This window comes from Tupaia chinensis, unplaced genomic scaffold (assembly GCF_000334495.1).
Source record: "Tupaia chinensis unplaced genomic scaffold, TupChi_1.0 Scaffold000523_1, whole genome shotgun sequence".
In the NCBI taxonomy this organism is placed as follows: Eukaryota; Metazoa; Chordata; class Mammalia; order Scandentia; family Tupaiidae; genus Tupaia; species Tupaia belangeri.
In genome coordinates this window covers 2,238,782-2,259,435 of record NW_006160036.1, presented here as the reverse complement: position 1 = coordinate 2,259,435, position 20,654 = coordinate 2,238,782, and the positions used below count along the sequence as shown (strand labels likewise).

The following is a 20,654-nucleotide window of genomic DNA, read 5'->3' as shown; positions in this document are numbered from 1 at the left end:
ACCTGTCCAAAAAAAAAATTCATTTGCTGGTGTAAGGGAAGCATCTGACTTCATTTTTTTCTCAAGTGGTTAACTCAGTAGTTCTAACCTGACTATGTGTCCGAATTTGCTTGAGGGTTTGCTAAAACACAGATTGTTGGGCCCCATCCCCAGAGTTTCTAATTGTCTCAAATCTGGGAATTGACATTTCTCACATGTTTCTAGGAGACACCCATACTGGTAGTCTTGGGATCACACTTGGGAAAAAAACGAGGTCCTAATACTACTTGTTTGCCATTTTTTTCTTTTTCTTTTGGAGAGGTTTTTGCTATAGGGTGCGTACACCCACCAGAAAGACTGAGAGAGACAGAAAGCAAGAAATCACCCCTTGGGGGGATGGCCACGCCGCAATCCCTTCTCCTCCATTCTCCTCTCGAGATCTTGGGCACACACGCACCCGGCGTGAGTTCAAGCCACCGGGTCCAGGACTCGAACCGCAGTCGACTACATGGGAGTCCAGTGACATAACCATTATACCAACTGCTTGTCCCCACTTTTTTCTGATTTTAAAACCACCCCTATCATATAATAAATCCTATATATATTGGATTGTTTGGACAAAAACATACGGTGGGGGAGCAGCAGGTGGTGTAGTAATTACAGTGCTGGATCCCCACATGGCTGAACATGATTCACGTCCTAGGCAAGGCAGCTTGAAAATCATGCCAGACATGTGTGCCCAAAATCCCATCCCCCTCCATGGGATGATTTCTTACCTTCCCTCTCACTGTCTCTGTCTCTCTCTCAAATACACTCTATGGCAAAAACTTTAAAAGATATGTACAGAAATATATAGTGGGGATGTGTCAAAAGGATGCAGGAGGAAGCCTGAAGAGATACTCACTGGCCAAGCAAATGATAACTTGAGCATCAAAATAATGGCAGTGGGCTGTCTCAATGACCTAGTGGTTAAGGGAACCAGATCCCACATGGTCACCCATGAGGCTCACATCTTGACCCCAGTGGCTTAAAAAACATAAGACAAGCAGATGGCATAAAGCTTACATCACTGAACTCCCACATGGCCTACCACAGTTCAAATCCCAGACCTGGAGTCTTGAAGCTCACGCCATGTATATGTGTGTGCATGCGTGCATGCCCAAACTCCTGAGAAAGGAGGAGAAGGGATTGTGGCATGTCCACCCCCCAGGGGGTGATTTCTCGGTTTGTCTCTCTGTCTCTGTCTCTGTCTCTCTAGCAAGCGTACCCACGCTATATGAAAAATCTCTCTTAAAACAAAACAAAACACTTGGCACATATGGAAACATGCCCAAATCCCAATACGATGGAGAGACGAAGAAGCAGCGATTGTGGCATAACCGTGCCGTATTGGAGGGATGCTTTCTTTCTCTGTCTGTCTGTCTGTCTGTCTCTCTCTCTCTCTCTCTCTCTCTCTTTCTTTCTCCCTCCCAATCCCTGTTGAGTACATGTGCCCTTTGGCAATATAAAACAATTTAAAACAAAAAATGAGGACCAGCAGCTGATGTGCTGGCTAATGTACTGTATTCCCACATGGTTGCCTACGGTTCGAGTCCTGAACATTGAAAGTCATGCTGGGCACATGGGCACGCCTGTGTGCCCAGGATCCCAGAGGAAAATGGATCCCCAGAAGGGACTGCAGAGTGGTTATCTGCCCCCTAGGGTGTGGTTTCTCATTTTCCCTCAGAGAGGGAAAAGTCTCTTTCTCTCTCTGGCAAGTGCATGCACTCTATGGCAAAAACCTAAAAAATAAAAAATAACTTAAAAGAGTGACAGAAACACAGGTTTATAATTTACTCTAAAAGAGTCCAAACATAATTTTCCATGTGTGTAAAAATGGAAACAATATTAACAGTTGGGTCAAGTGTAGGATATAAGGTACAGGGTAAAGTCTGGCATAGTTATTTGTTCTTAAAACTTTTTTCTGAATTTGAAATTATTCTAAATTGAAGAAGTTTAAAGAAAATCTACTTCCAGCTACAGTGCCCTCCTTCAAAGTAGGACAGTCTGGAAGAGCCAGGTCTGTAGTGCTAATGAGGCAGCTGTTGGCGAGGACAGCCACAAGAGAAAATTGCGTCTTGAAACCTACATGCTACCAGTTTAGATAAAAATTAAGAAATCCAGCGGGCGGCTGCAGATGAAACAGGCTAATAACTGCAGATGGGAATTGTGATGGGGATTAGGTATGAAAATTCTCCTAATAAGAAGGTTTTTAAAAATCAACAAGCAATCTCAAAAATGGATTTTTACACAGAGATGACTAGAGCTAGCCTTAAGAGGCAAACAAGCACTTTTGGTCAAGTGCTCTTTGTGGCCATAGCTAGGTCAATGTCCCCAGAGAAAGTCAGCAAGGCTGACCAAACGCAACTGCTGCACTTGAGTAAAACCCTCCTTCATAGCGTCCCTCTGCCAAGGCAAGGCACAAAACAGCCAGCTGAGTTTCTCAGTCAAGTTCTAAGTCTCCCCGGGGGAAACAAGGGAGTGAAGGAATGAAAGAACAAATTATAACCGCGGAACAAGAGAAACGCCAGGTAGGACAACCACTGCCCCTGCAAGACCTTTCCCAGAAAAAGCTGGTTCAGGAAAAGCAGGCCACAGGAAAAGGAGTTACCTAACATACTGCAACCTGGGCTGGATTCACACTTGGACACCACTTGGGAAACATTTCTAGCCCAGCAGCTTGACATCGACCGTGGGGACCAAGACCATGGAGCTGAAATGTTCCATGTTACCGGCAGCTTCCCCACTTCATGACCCCCAAAGTTTTTGCTTTTGACCAACCTAGAATTCTCCTGAAATGACCTCAGAGCTGCCTTCCATTTAGACAAGAAGGTCCCCAGTCCCCATAAGGGAACAGGTCTCTGTTGTCCATCTCTGGGACTCAAACCTCCCAACCTTTGGGAACAAAGGTAACATAACAACCAGAATTACATTTCTATTACTAAATACAATTACTTTATTACCGCCAAATACATTCTTACACATGTTGGGTATTGTTGTTAGTTATTTACTCTTAAAATAACATTTTTTTTAAGGTGGTATAAGAGTAACAAAATGTTCTGTGATGCTAGAACCACACAAGGAGGCCCAAGGTTCACATCTGGAAGTCTCTGCACAAACCACACACATGTGCCACAATCCAGGCTGACTGGGGCTGGGAGTGGATCATGGCATGAAATCCCGTTAAGGGTACCTGTCCCTCTCCCTCTTTCTCTTCCCTCTCTGTCTGTTTCTCCCTCTCATGGAAGAAATAAAATTAAAATAAACTTTTAAAAAACATTTCACAGATGAGGAAACAGAAGCACACAGAGGTTAAGTGACTGTTTAATGTCACAAGCTGGTGGGATCAGGATTCAAAGTAGTCTCCAGAGTCTACATGTTCTTAATCACTTCTCTATACAACAGATTTGCAATCACCACAAACAGCCTTGCTCTAAATTGAAGGGTTTATGAAACACTGACATAATGCTACATATATAGGCTATGTCAAAGTCATCGTAGGTATTTTTCCAGGAACAAGTCTCCCATCCTATTTCAATCTGCTGTGCCTATAACCCAACCCAACCATAGGCATGCACACGTGCACGCACGCACACACACACCACGGCTGGTTCAACAACTGCAGTTCATGCCACAAATGACCTAGACACTGGAAAACACAGAAACGTTCTCCTGAAAAACTGGGCTCAAAGAGAAAAATCAAAGTGGTCATTACAAACATGAACAAGACACACAAAAAGAAATATGGAATGGCAAACTAGTACAGCATTAGAAAACTGATGGTATCGAGGCCAGCAGTTAGCATAATGGCTACATCGCTGGACTCCCACATAGTCGACCACGGTTCGAGTCCCAGACCCGGTGGCTTAAACTCACGCCAGGTTCGTGTGCGTGCGTGTCCAAGATCTGAGAGGAGAATGGAGGAGAAGGAACTGTGGCGTGGCCATCCCCCCTGGGGGGTGATTTCTTGCTTTCTGTCTCTCTGTCTCTCTCTATCTATCTGGTGAGTGCACGCGCCCTACAGCAAAAATTTCTCCCAAAAAAAAAAAAGAAAACTGATGGTATCTACTAATGCTAAACATCCACCCTGTGAACCAAGGCCCCTCAAAATGTACATACTCAACAGGAATGAGTGTGTATGGCTTCCCAAATACACATGTAAGAACATTCACAGCAGGCAGTTGCAGTGGTACTGTAATAACACAACATTTGCAACACTGAAAGCCACAGGAGAGAGTCCCAGGTTCATGTCCCAGGGTCTCCCTGTACACATCAGACATACACATGCCCATGTTCCTGCTGGCTGAGACTACAGATGGATCACAACATGAAGCTCTATTAATTTATTTTTATAAGTTTTCACAATAGGGCATGTGATCTCACTAAAGACAAAGAGAGGGGAAAGTGAGACATCACCCCTCAGGAGGGATGTCCACCCTGTAAAACCTTACTCTCAGGATTTTGAGCATGCATGGGACCAGCAGATGGCATAATAGCTATGTTGCTGGACTCCCGTGTAGTCAATCGCGGTTTGAGTCCCAGACCCAGTGGCTTAAACTCATGCCAGGCGCATGTGCGTGCGTGCCCAAGATCCCAAGAGGATAATGGAGGAGAGGGGACTGCAGCATGGCCATCCCCCCAGGGGGTGATTTCTCACTTTCTGTCTTTCTGGCGAGCACACACACCCTATAGCAAAAACCTCTCAAAAAAAAAAAAAAAAAAAGGATTTTGAGCGTGCACATACACCCGCTGTGACTTTCAAGCTGCCAGTTCTGGGACATGAACCAAAGTCGGTCACATAGGAATCCAGCACTTTAGCCATGACGCCATGTACTGGCCCCCATGAAGCTCTATGAAGGTTACTTGTCTGTGTCTCTCTGTATCTCTGTACGTAAACTCGGTCTAATGGAAGATGATGACTGGGTTGCCAAAGCTGTAGTGCAATGCTCAAGCAATGCTGGATCCATGTGGAAGATTTTGGATACATTTCCCCAACTGATTCGCATATACTAGGGAGTGTGCACCCACGATATTAGTTGGCTGGGAAGACGGGGGTAGAGATATTACAGCATGACACCTTGTTAATGGTACTTATTTTCTCCTCTTTCCACCCCAGCTTTTACTCTCATGAAAGAAACAAACAGAAAAGATGAATGCTCATGGTAACTGTTTACGAGTCAAAAACTAGAAACAAGCTAGTTTGTGAAATAGCAATATATTCTTGTACTAGACTACTGCTCCCAAATAAAAAAGCAAATCACTGACACATGCAAAAAAATGTGGATGGGGCCAGCGGGTGGCGTGGTGCTTAAGGCGCTGGACTCCCACATGGCTGGCTGGAGTGTGAGTCCTGGACCCAGTGGCTTGACAATCACAACAGACCAGTGCCAGTAAGTGCTCGTAACCTCAAGAGAATGAGAGACAGGACTGTGGCATGGTCATCCCCACTGAAGGGTGATTTCTCACATTTTTCTGTCTCTGGTGAGAGTGTGTGTTCTATGGCAAAAACCTTTTTTTTTTTAAAAAAAAAAAAAAAAAGAGGATCGGGACCATCAGATGGTGTTAATGGTTACGTCACTGGACTTCCACATAGTAAATGGTGGTTCAAGTCCCAGACCTCATGACTTGAAACTCACACCAGATCCGTGTAGGTGCATGCCCAGAATCCTAAGAGGAGAACAGAAGACAGGGGATTACGGTGTGGCCATGCACCCTGGAGGGTGATTTCTTGCTTTCTGTCTTTCTGTTTCTCTTTGTCTCTCCAGCGAGCACGTGTGCCCTTTAGCAAAAACCTTTCTTTAAAAAAAAAGAAAAAGAAAAAGAAAAGTAAAAAAAGAGAAGTGGATAACAGAATGGGGTAGGAAGAGATATTGACTGGAAGGGACATGAGGTGCTGAAGGTGTTGGAAATATTCTATATCTTGACTGAAGTGGGATTACACAAATGCTAACATATGTTCCTAATCATACCGCTGTGACACTTAACATTTATATACTCCACCTTGAAAGAAAAACAATCCAGGGCTAGTTGGTAGCATGGTGGTTAAGGCAACTAAATCCCATATAGCTGACTGCTAGGTTCAAATCCTGGACCCAGCAGTTTGAAAAACATGCCAGGGCATCAGGCATGCATTCGTGCCCAAAATCCCAAGAGAAGAAGGGAGGAGAATGAATTGCAACATGGCCATTCCCCTGGGGTGTGATTTCTCGCTTTCCCTTTCTCTTTTATCACTCTGTGTCTCTCTCTGGTGAGCTTACATACCCTTAAGGCAAATTAAAAAAAAAAAAAGATTCAATACTCAGGTGGAAAAAAAGCAAAGACAAGTTCAAGGCAGGAATATTTTCATTATTAAACAAAAAAAGGACAAAAGTAAATGCTCTGGGGCTGGCAGGTGGCATGGATGTTGCGACACTGGACTCCCACATAGTCGACTGTGGTTTGAGTCCTGGATCTGTCAGCTTGCTTTCTCACTTTCCTTTCTCTCTCTGATCAAATTTTAAAATAACAATAACAACAATAAAAGTTAAATAAATTAACTTTTTAAAGTAAATGCACTATGCTTTCACCTCAAAAGGCTAAATATACGACTGACTGGTTGAATTCATTTCTATTATATAAATAAATAAAACAGATCTGAGGAAAGAGTAAAAAAATAGTTAATAGTTGAAAACATAATTAGAAAATATTGTATAATTGAGAAATAAATCCAAGAAGTTGTTCTATTCAAAGTAAATGAAGAGGCCAGCAGGTAGTGTGGTGGTTAGGGGCACTGGACTCCCACACGGTCAACCATGGTTAGAATCCCAGACCTAGTGCCTTGCTTTCTCACTTTCCCTCTCTCTCACTCAGTCCTTCTCTGGTCAAGTTTAAATAAATAAATAAATAAATAAATAAATAAAGTTAAATAAAATCATCCTTTTAAAAATTTTAAAAAGAAATTATTAAATAAAAAAAGGCCAGAAGTTAAAACAAAATTATTAAGGTAGTCAGGGAAAAAATTGGGGGAAAAATATCTATGAATATCCAAGTATAAAGTGGGGCTGGCAAGTGACATGGTGGTTGAGGGTGCTGGATTTTCACACATGGCTGACTGCAGTTCAAATCCCAGACCTGGCAGCTTGCTTTCTCTCCCTTTCTCTTCTCTCTCTGACCCTCTCTGGTGAAATTAAAAAATAAATAAACTTAAATAAAATAATTCTTTAAAAAATAATGTTTAAAGTTAGAAAAATTATGTTTTTAAAAATAACAATGTTATTTAAAATCTTTAGAATAAAAGACAGAAAAGTAAAATAATCATTACACCAATAAACTTGAAAATCTCATGAAATTATTTTCTCAGAAAAAAAATGAATTAACAAAATTGACTTGGAATGAAACAGAAAAGTTGAACCAACCAACAATTATGGGAAAGAAAAAAAAAAAAACTGAAAAAGTCATCAAAGAATTATTCTAAAGAAAGATGCCAGACCCAGTTGGTTTCATGGTTGAGCTCTTTCCTACAAACATGGAACAGATGAATTATTCTAAAGAAAGATGCCAGACCCAGTTGGTTTCATGGTTGAGCTCTTTCCTACAATCATGGAACAGATAATTTCCATTTTATAGAGTCTGTTCCCAAAACTCAAAAGCACTTCAATTTATTTATAAAATTAGCTTAGCCTTGATTCCAAAGCTGACAAAAATAGAGCAAAACTACACACAAATCTCACTGAGGAACACAGATAGAAAACTCCCAAATAAAACATGAACAAACAATTCAAACAAAAATTTCAAGGAATAATGTTCTTTAAACAATTAAGTATAGGGGCCAGCAGGTAGCTTCGTGCTTAAGGCGTAGGACTCCCACATGGCCAACCCCAGTTCGAGTCTCAGACCTAGCGGCTTGCTTTCTCACTCCCTCCACCCCCAACTGACTCTGGTCAAATTTAAAATAATAATAATAATAATAAATTAAATAAAATAAATAATTATTTTTTTTAAAGTATATTCTAGAAAATCTAGAAAATCCTTTTACTAGTAGGAAATCAAGATAATAAATTAAAAAAACTGGTCAACCCCCATGATCCAGTGGTTAAAGGGGCCAAATCCCTTCTACCAGGTGGCATGGCACTAGATTTCCATATGGCCGACTGCGGTTCAAGTCCCAGACCTGGTAGCTTGAAAATCACAAAAATAGATAGGTAGGTAGATAGACAGATAGATAGGGAAGGAAAAAAAGAAGCCAGATCCCACATGGCCAACTGAGGTTCGAACCTCGATCTCAGGGGGACTTGCAAACCATGCTAGCCATGTGTGCATGGATCCTGACAGGAAGGTGGAATGGAAGAAGAGGATCTGCCTCCTTCCACACAGAGCTTAACCACAGTTCTGCAGAGCCAGAGCTATTATCGAAACTTCCTAAAAATTAGAGTCAATCTACGGATAACTTCAAAATTATTAGAATGAATTTAGAAACATTCCATGTTCCTGGGTAGGAAGACTCAGTATGGAAATTCTCTATCAAATTAACTTTACCTATTACAAGATTATAATAAAATCTCAAGGGATTTTTCTGTGTGGGGAAGGGGAGGAAGAGGAGTGATTCTGGCAAGATAATCTAAATAACAAACCATATTTGTTATATTTGTAGAGAAAAGAGTCAAGAAATTTTTGAAAAAAGAAGAAACTTGAACTACCAGATATTCAAACAAAGTTAAAGTAGCTAAGACAGAGGGGATTTGTAAAGTCTAATAAAACAACTGATGGGGGCCAGCCTGTGGCTAGGTGGTTACAGGAGCTGGATCCCACATGACTGACCGTATGTTCAAGTCCTGAACTCAACAGACTGAAAAACACTGGGTACATGTGCATGTCTGCCCAAAATCCTGAAAGGAGGGAGAAATGGTGAAGAAAGAATTGTGGCATGACACATGCCCCATAGAGGGGGTCTCTCACTTTCTCTCTCCCTCTCTCTGTCTCTCTCCAGCGAGCACACTAACCCTATGGCAAATTTAAGGGGGGAAAAAAAAGAATGAATGGGGCCAGCTGATGGCATGGTAGTTAAGGTGGCTGGAACACACAAGGTTAATTGCACGGTTCGAGCCCTAGACTCAAGGGCTTGAAGCACATGCCCACGCACATATGTATCCATGCCCAAAATCCCAAGAGGAGAATGAAGAAAAAGGGATTGTGAAGTGGTCATCCCCCCAGGGTTGTGCTTTCTCAGTTTCTCTTTCTCTCTTTCTCTGTTTCTCTCCTGCAAGTGCTGGCACCCTATAGCCAAAGGAAAAACAGAATGAATGAATCAGAAAGTCCCTAAATGGACCCAAGTATACATAATACATGCTGAAGGTAGCAACTCTAATCACTGGGAAAATAGATGGGTTATTCCATTAAGTAGTGCTCAAGCAAACAGTTAACTAGTAGATAAGATATTAGGTTAGATCCCTACTCACATCAAACGGAAAAATAAATTAACTGGATAAAGACTAAAATGTGAAGAAAAAAAAAAAAAAAACAAGGGAAAAACAGAGGCAGCTATTGACCTTGATCTCAAAACAGATAATGCTTTTCAAAGCATGAGAGAAAAGGCTGAAAATACATAGGAAAAAATTCATGGGATAGTGGAATTAAGGTGAGAGTTTATTAGGGACAGCAGGTGGCATGGTGGTTAAGGGTACTGGACTCTCACATGGCCGAATGAGGTTTGAGTCCCTGACCTGAAGGCTTTTTTTGTCTTCTGTGTGTGTGTGTGTGTGTGTGTGTGTGTGTGTGTGTCTCCTCCTCCCCCCATCAAATTAAAATAAATAAATAAAGTTAAATAAAATAATTCTTTTTAAAAAAGGGAGAGTTTATTTTGGTGTGAATTGTGAAATATACACATAGTTTTTTCATAATACACATTTTTCATGAATTTTTGAAAATCTCTTGTATGTAGGGTAACAGACCGAACTACAAATGTTTAAAAAGTATTTGGAGGAGGACCAGCAGTTGGCGTAATGGCTATGTCGCTGGATTCCCACGTAGTCGACCGCGGTTCACGTCCTGGACCCGGTGGCTTAAACTCACGCCGGGCCCGTGTCCGTGCGTGCCCAAGATCCCGAGAGGAGAATGGAGGAGAAGGGATTGCAGCGTGGCCATCCCCCCTGGGGGGTGATTTCTCGCTTTCTCTCTGTCTGTCTCTGTCTGTCTGGCGAGTGCACGTGCCCTATAGCAAAAACCTCTCCAAAAAAAAGAAAAAAGAAGAAAAAAAAAAAGTATTTGGAGGAAATCAGCAGGTGGTATAGTGATTCGGGCACTGGACTCCCACATGGCCAACCAGTTTGAGTCCCAGACCTGGTGCATTGAAAACACGCCAGGCACACATGCATGTCTTCCCTCTCTCCCTCTCTCTCTCTGTCTCTCTCTGGCGAGCACAAGGACCCTATAGCAATTTTTTAAAATGTATATGAAAAACTGGAAAAATATTTACAAATTATAAAACAAAGAATAAAAACTTAAGATATAAAGAGCTCTTTCAAAACCAAAAGAAAAATACACACTCCAATATAAAAATGAGCAACGGACATTAATAGGGCAATAAACACATTTTTAAAATATTCAATACCCTTCAATAAATCATGGCACAAAAAAAGTGAGGTGGAAGTGGGGGCCTTAAGGGACATAACAACCAAACGCAATGACCATTTGCCAAACCCAGGTTCAAGCAAACCACCTGTAAAATAACACTTAGATCACAAATACAACAATGATTCATATACTGGAAATTACAATAAGGAATTAGCAGCAATATTGTTAACTGTGATAGCAATTTGGTAATTATGTAAGGAATTTTTTCTACAAAATGCATGCTGTAGAATCTTGATAAAATATCATAAAGACGTCACAACACCTATAATTGGCTTCAAAATATTTCAGTCAGATAAAAAGAGATGAAGCAAATATGGCATACTGGTAGTAATTATCAAATAAGCCCAAAAAATGTTTTTTATAAATAATATATAAGGCGCAGTAGAAACCAGCAATTTTAGCCACTGCTGATGGGAGACTAAACTGGTAGAACTTTCTAGAGGTTAATCTGGCAACACATGTCAGAAACCTTGAAACATGTTTAAACCTGGTAAGATTCAATAATTTAAGCTTAGTAAATTTTCAACAATGAAAGATCTGGGCTAGGAGGGCCAGCAGGTGGCATGGTGGTTAAGGGCGATGGGAATCTCACAGGGCCAACATCGGTTCAAGTCCCAGACCTAGCAACTTGCTCTCTCATTTCTCTCTCTCTCTCTCTCTCTCTCTCTCTCTCTCTCTCTGTTCCTCTCTGGACAAATTTTTAAAAATTAAATAGATAAATAAAGTTTAATTAAATAATTTTAATAAAGGAGATCTGGGCTGGCTCTGCAGGTGCAGTAGTAATGCACTCTCCAGAGAAGCCAACCACATGGTGGCCATGGTTTATATTCCTGGCCCAGTGAACCCGAACCAACCAAGTACCAAGATCTAATGGTGCTAGAGAACTAGAGGAAAAGGATTGTGTTATGACCAGATCTTGTGAAGGGTGCTCCTCTCCCCCATGTTCTATAAAGAGATACAAACGTTTATCAACTTGCAAGTTTATCATAGCATTATTTCTGACTGCAAAATACTGAAAACTAGCCAAATGTTCAGCCTTAAATTTTACAGTTATAGGATAGACTATTAGTAGGCAGTCATCAAAAACTGAATTTTAGGGAACCAGTAGTTAGCGTAATGGCTATGTCACTGGACTCCCATGTAGTCGACCGCGGTTCGTGTCCCGGACCCGGTGGCTTAAAACTCATGCCAGGCGTGTGTGCATGCGTGCCCAAGATCCCGAGAGGAGAATGGAGGAGAAGGGATTGCGGCGTAACCATCCCCCCTGGGGGGTGATTTCTCGCTTTCTGTCTCTATGTCTCTCTCTGTCCGTCTGGCGAGCGCACGCGCTCTACAGTGAAAATCTCTCAAAAAAAAAAACAAAACAAACAAACAAAAAAAACTGAATTTTAGAGGCCAGCACATGGCATAATGGTTAGGGTGCTGGATTCCTACGTGGCTGACAATGGCTCTGGTCCTGGACCCAACGGCTTGAAACTCATGCTGGGCACATGTGCATACATGCCCCAAATCCCTAAAAAAGGATGGAGAAGGGATTGTGGCATGGCCATCCCCCCTGGAGTAGTAATTCCTAGAGTAGTAGGGTGGCCACATTCATAGAGACAGACAGTAGAATGGTGATTGGCAAAGGTTGGAGGGTAGAGAGGGCTAGAGTGTTGCTTTATGGGTACAGGTTTCAGTTTTGCAAAATGAAAAACATTCTGGAAGAGTTGATGGTAAGGGATGCACAACAAGGTGAATATACTTAATATCATTGAACCATACACTTTAAAATGGTTATGATGAGGGACCAGCAGTTAGCGTAATGGCTATGTCCCTGGACTCCCACGTAGTCGACTGCGGTTTGCATCCCAGACCTGGTGGCTTAAAACTCACACCGGGCGCATGTGCATGCATGCCCAAGATCCTGGGAGGAGAATGGAGGAGAAGGGATTGCGGCGTGGCCATCCCACCCGGGGGGTGATTTCTCGCTTTCTGTTTCTCTGTCTCAAAACCTCTCCAAAAAAAATGGTTATGATGATAACATGTTATGTATATTTTATAGCAAAATTAAGACATATTAATACATTTTAAAGAAAAATGTGAGTTGTAAAATAATTTTGTGTATGATCTCCATATATTTATATATAGAAGAAATGCTCAAAAGTGTACATAGCAAAATGTTAACAGTGAGGCCAGAGAGGTGGCATAGTGGTTAAGGTGCTAGACTCCCACATGGCCAACCGCAGTCTGAGTCTCTGATCTGACAGCTTGAAAATCATGCCAGGCACACGTGCATGTGTGTCTAAAATAAGAGGAGAAGGGAGAAGAAAGACTGCAACGTGGCCATCCTCCCGGGGTTGGGGTAGGGCGCCTCACTTTCTGTCTCTCTCAGGCAAGTGCACATGCCCTGTAGCAAAAAATCTCTCTCTAAAGAAAAAAAAATTAACAGTAATTACCACTAAATGCTATGCATATGGGCAAATTTTATTTTCTTTATAAATTCTATGTATTTTTCTGTAATTTCTGATTTCTAGAAGTACTTCTGTCATCAAAAGCAAAAGTATGCTGACAAACAAAGAAGGAAAGACAGGGACATGCATAATGGCTACTGCTCCTTGATAACTGAATTACAGAAGACAAGTCAGGGTTTGAGAAAATAAAGACTGACTCTGGAGGCCAGGGAGCAGTGCAGTGGTAATGCAGGCAGATCTACCTGGGAAAGATCATAGGATCCCATCTTGGGACCTCCCCGAGCACAAAGAGCACAAACACATGCTGGTGATCTGGGCCAGCTGAGGCTGAGAATGGATTTCTCAGCATGAGACCTTTGTTGGGGGTGCCTATCTGTCTCCTTATCTCTCTATGTGTGCCTCTCTTAAGAAATAAACTTTTTAAAAAAAATCACTCCCAAGACAAAGCATCAGAGAGTTCTCTCCAGAATTAAAACAGATATATCTCTGATTTTCAAAGATTCCTCAGGTCAGACTGGATTCTCCTTTCTCTACGTGCCCAGCAGAAAGGAACAGACCAGTGGAGGCTCAGACATCTCTCAAGTAGCCCATCGGAAAGGACAGGCTCCAGAAGCAAGACTCTTGATCAGTGCAATGCTCTCCCTGGGACTCGACACTCAACACCTCCCCAATCTCTCTTAAGTTAAAGCTACTTTCAGAAAATATTTTCTAGACAGCAGACATCAAGAGAAAAAGGAGCCTTTCTTTCTGTAGCAGGCATTCACCATATGTGGTACTGCTCTGAATAGAGGCTTTATGAGGGAGGGTCCAAATACCACAGCCACGAGTTATGCCACTGACCACAAACAGCAATAAACAGACGTGAGGATTTATATGTCCGTGCAGCAGAGGCACCCTGGAGAATTAAGGTGGAGCTTCCATCACATTCCAATCCCCAGTAAGTGTTTACCAAGTGCCTACTAAGCGCAGGGTACTACTTATAACACAGTCGCAAGCAGACATACCCGTGCATGTGCACACGCACACATCTACACACAGCTCCATTGTTCCGTTCCGGGGCTCAGATTGTAAAAGCAATGATTTAGGCTGTAGGCATCTGACAGTTGAAAATAACGTATCACACCTCTCCTGCATCAGGAAGAGGAGCACGGCAGATGGAAAGTTCCCTGCCTGAGGAAGGATCAGAGGACAGGGCACTGCATCCCACCTCTCCAGCTCCTGGCAAAGGGGCTGAACTCTGCAGGGGGTGCAGAGAAGAACTCTCAACCTTCCTAAAACTCCCCAATGGCACCCGGGGCGGGGGAGGGATGGTGAAGACACTGTATCACCAGGTATGTCTGCATGTCCTCCCCACCATTCAGATGAATCACGTTGGCCCCCACGCATACATACTTTTGCCGCCATTGTTCTTCAGGACGTTGGAGAGGTTGACAGAGGCAGTGCCAAGCAGTTCATTTCTCAAGGTATGGCAGCTCCAGACCTTCAAGTCCAAGTGACTCTGGGCCGTGACATTCCTAGAAAACAAACCCTTGATTCATTTCATCTAGGTAGACTGGTCACTCCTATAACTTAGAAGAAAACAGTTAACCTATACTGCTGACATCTTGTGGGGGGAGGGACCAAAACAGGAAAGCACTCATACATACCCTCCCCGCCCCCCCCAACAAGGCTGACCCTATAACCCTCTAGCTAACAATGAACACTCTATGAGCTCAATGAGGTAGAAATCCCTAAAGAAAGGCAGCTGGGGAACCACAGGCAGAAGCAGCTAGGGCTGCACAGAACACCTGTGACCTCCACATCCCCCCTTGGGCACCTTCACTCAAGCCCCCATCTTACTGCGTTCAGAAAGAAAGCACTTTCTCTTACAAAATGATGATCTCGTTCCAGAGAAGCTCAGAGCTCCCAATGCGCTTTCCAGTCTTTTTGGTCTCGCTGGGGAGTCCATCCACTGCCACCTCCACATAGGAGTTAATCCGAGGTTGACGATTATGCACCTTGGGCTTTGCTGATACCACTGGACGAGAAAGCAAGTCAGAGATGAGTCAGGGCTCCTGGATGCCCCCCTGTGGCAGATGTTCTAGTTCTTTTCGGCTGTTTCTTTGAAAAAATAAATGTTGTTTTGTCCTGATTCTAAAATACTTTTAAAGAAAGGTGAGTTTATTTTTTAAAGCATGAATATAAAAAAAAAGAACTCCTAACCTGAAACTACTAGGATAATTATCATTAGTAATTGTTACCAATGTATTATTGATACATGCCCTTCTAGTTTTTTAAAAATTTTTTATTTCCCCAGTTCTTTAAAAATTCTTCACCTTCCAAATCAATCCCAAGTGACAGCAATGTAATCCCACGGTATGAATATGTTAATTTTTCTTTCACTGTTGAAAGATGGCTTGCAACTGTTTTCTCTAGAAAAATTACCACAAATGAATATATTTGCATGTGTTTCTGAGTAGTCCTTCAAACAGGACTATGTTTTTAAAGTTCTTAAAAGTGCTCAATTTGGGAGACCAGCAGATGGCATAATGGTTATGTCATTGGATTCCCATATAGCGGTTCAACTGTGGTTCAAGTCCTGGAACTGTTGACCTAAAACTCACACCAGGCACGTGTGTGTGTGTGTGTGTGTGTGTGTATACACATATACATACATATATGCTCAAAATCCCCAGAGATTGGGGAAGAGATCGCAGCATGGCCATGCTCCCTGGGAGTGATTTCTCGCTTTCTGTCTCTGGTGAGCACATGCACCCTATAGCAAAAATCTCTCTTAAAAAAAAAAAAAAAAGTACTTGAAAAGACACCTTCATGAGAACTAGTGATTTCAGGAAATTAAAAAATGAACATTTTCTACTGATAATTCAGCCTCCAGCTCACAAACTCCAGTTGTAGGAGCTCCCTCAAGCCTTCTCTCCGCCTCTGCCTCTGCTTCTCTCTACCTCTTTCTCTGTGTTCTTTTTTTTTGTAATTTTTGCTTTTTTTAAAAAAAATCTTTTTAGTTATTTTTTTTTAGGTTTTTTTTTCTCTTTTTCTCTGTTTCTTGGTTGTTTTTGTTGTTGTTGTTTCTCTCTCTCTGTTTCTTTTTCTGCACCCTCCTGGGCACTCAGATTGAACTTCAAGTTTGGGAAGAAACACACCATCCATCAGATGAGTAGAAATGACTGCAGGATCACAAGAAATACGGGAAAACAAGAAAATACCTCTCCTCCAAGGGAAAAGAATAACTCCTCTTCATCCACAGACTGTTCAATGAAAATCATGGAAATGTCTGATAAAGAATATAGAATGTTCGTAATGGCAAAGCTAACAGAGATGGAAGAGAAGAGAGACAATGAACTGCAGAAGAGAAAGGAGAAAGGAGTTGATGAGTTCCAGGAGGTGAGGAAATTCTTGCAAGATCTGAAAGAGGAATTACACACTTTACAAAAGAATCAAGTGGAACTGTTAGAGATTAAGGCTATACTACAAGAAGTCAAAATCTCTCTTGAAAGTTTTAAAAGCAGACAAGAACATACAGAAAACAGAATCTCAGACATAGAAGAAAAAATTGCTGACCTAGAAAAATCCACCACGAAGACTGAGAAAATTGCCCCAAAATTTGAGAAAAATATATGAAAAGTACAAGATACCATCAAACGTCCAAACATCCAGATAATAGGCATCCCAGAAGGCGAAGAGACTCATAGGGCATTGATAATCTATTCCATGAAATCCTGCAAGAAAACTTTCCAAATCTAGAGAGGCACTCAAAGATCCAGTCCCAAGAAATACAAAGGCCACCAAATAGAATCAACCCAAGAAGATCTTATCCAAGACACATTATAGCCAGGCTGACCAAAACCACAGACAAAGACAAGACACTAAGATTGGCAGGAGAGAAACAGCAAGTTACCTACAAATAACATCCCATCAGACTAATAGCAGACTTCTCATCGAAAACAACACGAGCAAGGAAGGAATGGGAAAAAAGTGTTAAGGGAAAAGGAATTTCAACCAAGAATACTGTATCTGGCAAGATTATCCTTCATGTGGGAAGAAAAGACAAGAACATTCTCAGATAAAACCTGAAAGAATTTATCAGCACCAGACCAGATCTCTAAGAAGTTCTCAAAGGAATGCTATGTCAGAAAAATTAAATGTAGTCACACAGAAATAAGAGTTCAAAAACTAATGGCCAACTTAACCATAGGGACAAGTTTGGAGTTGGATATTATATCCCAGAATTCAATTGGGAAAATCAAACCACAACAGAAGATAGATTAAGTACATGAGACTGAGCTGGTGAAAGCATTCTGTGACTTTTGACTAAAATATTGCTGCTTTTCTTCTAGACTTTGTTGTCCGGTTTTAAGAGTTTTTGTCCTGTCTTGAGCTGTCAATAGGTTCATGTACCTTCTATTTGAATAGAATACTAACCTGTTTCCAGGCTTTAAGTAAATTTCCTTACCAATTCAAAACTGCTTTTCTTGAAATTACCAGCTGAACTTGCTATTGAAAGTAGTAAGATTACTGGGACCAACAGTTAGTGTAATAGCTATGTTGCTGAACTCCCATATAGTCGACCATAGTTCAAGTCCTGGACCCGATGGCTTAAACTCATGCCGGGTGTGTGTGCGTGCATGCCCAAGATCCCGAGAGAAGAATGGAGAAGAGGGTATTGCGACATGGCCATCCCCCCGGGGGGTGATTTCTCACTTTCTGTCTCTCTGGCGAGCACATGCGCCCTGTAGCAAAAACCTCTCCCCCCATATATATAAATAAATTAATACACACACACATATATATTTGAAACTAGAAATGAAAAATTATTGATGTTAACGTACATGATAAAGCCACTATGCAGTATATTCTGGATGGGAAACCACTTTTTATATGCCATGATGATGATTAGGGGATAAATGTAAACTAATTTTTAAAAAAATTCTCAGGAGAAAAAGAAACACAAAAACTATTTTTCCTAAAATTTAAAAAAAATGCGTATTTGATGACTGCAGTAAGCTATATAGTCACAGCTAGGTGCTACTTTTTAGTATGTTCATTCTACTCACTGAGGTTTTTGCCTAAAGTCAGACTTGTGTTCATGAATAGGTATATATCTACTGTACTTGCTATTGGAAGTATTTAGATTAATTAAGTGCATTAGCGAATAAATAAAATGTGGGGGAAAAGACATAGAAAACAACCATGGATACCAAAGACAGTGTGAGAGGAGGGTGAGACACGGCAGAGGGTGAGAGATAGGGAATCAAGGATGGCAAAAATAGCAAAATGTACAGGAAACAAATGGAAAATTATTTGTTGACGATTAACACATACGTTGATTTGCTTGACTGTATATTGACTGAGCCAATATACAGTGCATTCTGAATGGGAAATCTCATTTTGTTTGCTGTAAGGATGTACAGTGAATGAATGCAAATAAATAAATTTAAATTTTTTTGAGAGGTTTTCGCTATAGGGCACGTGCGCTCACCAGCCAGACCAAGAGAGACAGAGAGACAGAAAGCGAAAAATCACCCCCCAGGGCGGATGGTCACGCCACAATCCCTTCTCCTCCATTCTCCTCTTGGGATCTTGGGCACACACACACACGCACCCGGCCTGAGTTTTAAGCCACTGGGTCCAGGACGTGAACCGCGGTTGACTACGTGGGAGTCCAGCGACATAGCCATTACGCTAACTGCTGATTCCCAAATTTAAATTTTTTAAAAAAGTGTTTAATTCAGGACCAGCAGATGGTGTAATGATTATATCACTGAACTCCCACATGGTTGACTGCAGCTGGAGACTTGGATGGCTTGAAACTCACACCTGGTGTATGTGCCCCAAAATCTTGAGAGGAGAATAGATGAAAAGGGATCTCAGCATAGCCATCTCCCCACAGGATGATTTCTCACTTTCTGATTCTCTGGCAAGCACAAGTGCCCTATAGCAAAAATCTTAATTAATTTAATTTAAAATGCTCAATACTTTCGCAAAAGGGATAAACCCATGTAGACTTCCATCGGTATTACAGAAAAATATCCATTTCACTAAATACCACAGAGTACTGAATATTAGATTTTTCCACTGTTTGAAAATCACACAGGATTGAAAAAAAAAGTATAACGATTATAACTAAGCCTCAGTTACAGAAGCTGACAGGTGCTGCTGTTCCACAGGCTAGGGCCACATGGGAGGCCACGTTTGATTCTCTGCTCATTCTATTGTAAAAAACAAGATGCAGTGGGGACCAGCAGGTGGTGGTGGTTAAGGCGCTGGACACTCCCACATGGCCGACCATGGTTCGAGTCCTGGACCTGGCAGCTTGATTTCTCACTTTCTCTCTCTCTCTGTGTCGCTTTCTGGTCAAATTAAAATAAATGAATGAATAAATAAAATTTAATAAGTAAATAAATCTTTAAAATAAATAAATAAATAAAACAAGGTGCGGTGATGCATACCTGTGACCCAGACTGGGAAGGTTGAGTCAGGAGAATCATGAGTTCACCACCAGTCTGAGTGATGCAGCAAGACCCTATCTGCAAGATCTGGGTGTGAATACATGACTCATAGTCCCAGCGACTTGGGACACTAAGGCAGGACTACTGTAACATAGCAAGATCCTGTCTAAAAATAAAAAGATAGGGCCAGCCCTGTAGTGCAGCCATTAAGCATTGTGAATGAGTAGCTGGATCCTACGTGGCTAACAATGGTTCGAATTCTGGCCCCAGCGCTTGAAAAACATGCCAGCATGAATGAATGCATGGTCACAATCCTGATGGGATAAAGAAATGAAGGGAAAAGAACTGCAGCATGACCATGCCCGATTAGGGGGTGGTGCTTCTCTCTGATGAGCACATATGTCCACTGGCAATTAAAAAAAAAAAAGTAACATTTAATGAGCACTTAATACAGACACTGAACCAAGCCATACATTTTCTAAGTGAACCCTCACCACAAACTCATGCGATGGAGACTATAATCACACCATCTTCTGAGAAGGCCACTGCCCAAGCTGTATAACCAGTGAGCTACGAGCCTGATGTGCACCCGACTAGTCTGACCCCACACCGTGCCATCTGTCATTATCGGGCTTGGCTTATTTGTTCTATTGCTGTTCTTAGTTGCTAGTGACGGTGAATATTTTTTCCACACCTCATTAGCCATCTGTGTTTCCTCTTCTGCTCCCAGCCTTCATGTGGCAGCATTCAGCAACCCAAAGACTCAAACACAAAGCTAAGCAACAATTACACCTAGGGGCTGGACATGCATCCTCCTGTAGCATAAATTACCCATGGTGGAAACTGTAGGTTTCTGGGATGAAACACATCTACATCCTCTATCTTGTGCCTCGAATCAGAGGATATGATTGAGTTCCCCACCCACAGTGGGCAGGAGCCCTCAGGCTATCCTAGCCTGAGCTCCCTGCTGTTAAGGGTTGGCAAATCTCTCCCTCCCAGACCTAGTCCTACAAGGGTCTACAAGTTGGCAAAAGCCAAATCCATCCAGGTTGTTTTTAGCAATAACTGTCTTCTGCAGGCCCCATGGACCAGTAGGGAAGAAGTCAAGAAATAAACAACTGTGACTCAG

The 20,654-nt window shown here is 41.9% G+C and overlaps 1 protein-coding gene across 1 annotated transcript in view; it reads right to left on the bottom strand.

The window, feature by feature from the left end:
* The window catches only part of WWP2 (WW domain containing E3 ubiquitin protein ligase 2), a 164,943-nt gene that overhangs the window by 135,388 nt on the left and 8,901 nt on the right, over window positions 1-20,654 (bottom strand). Inside the window, exons 2-3 of the mRNA XM_006156931.3 lie at window positions 14,949-15,096; window positions 14,472-14,593 (exon numbers count right to left, since the gene is read on the bottom strand). Of these exons, the coding sequence (XP_006156993.1) occupies window positions 14,472-14,593; window positions 14,949-15,096 (270 nt within the window). The remainder of the gene's footprint in view (window positions 1-14,471; window positions 14,594-14,948; window positions 15,097-20,654) is intronic.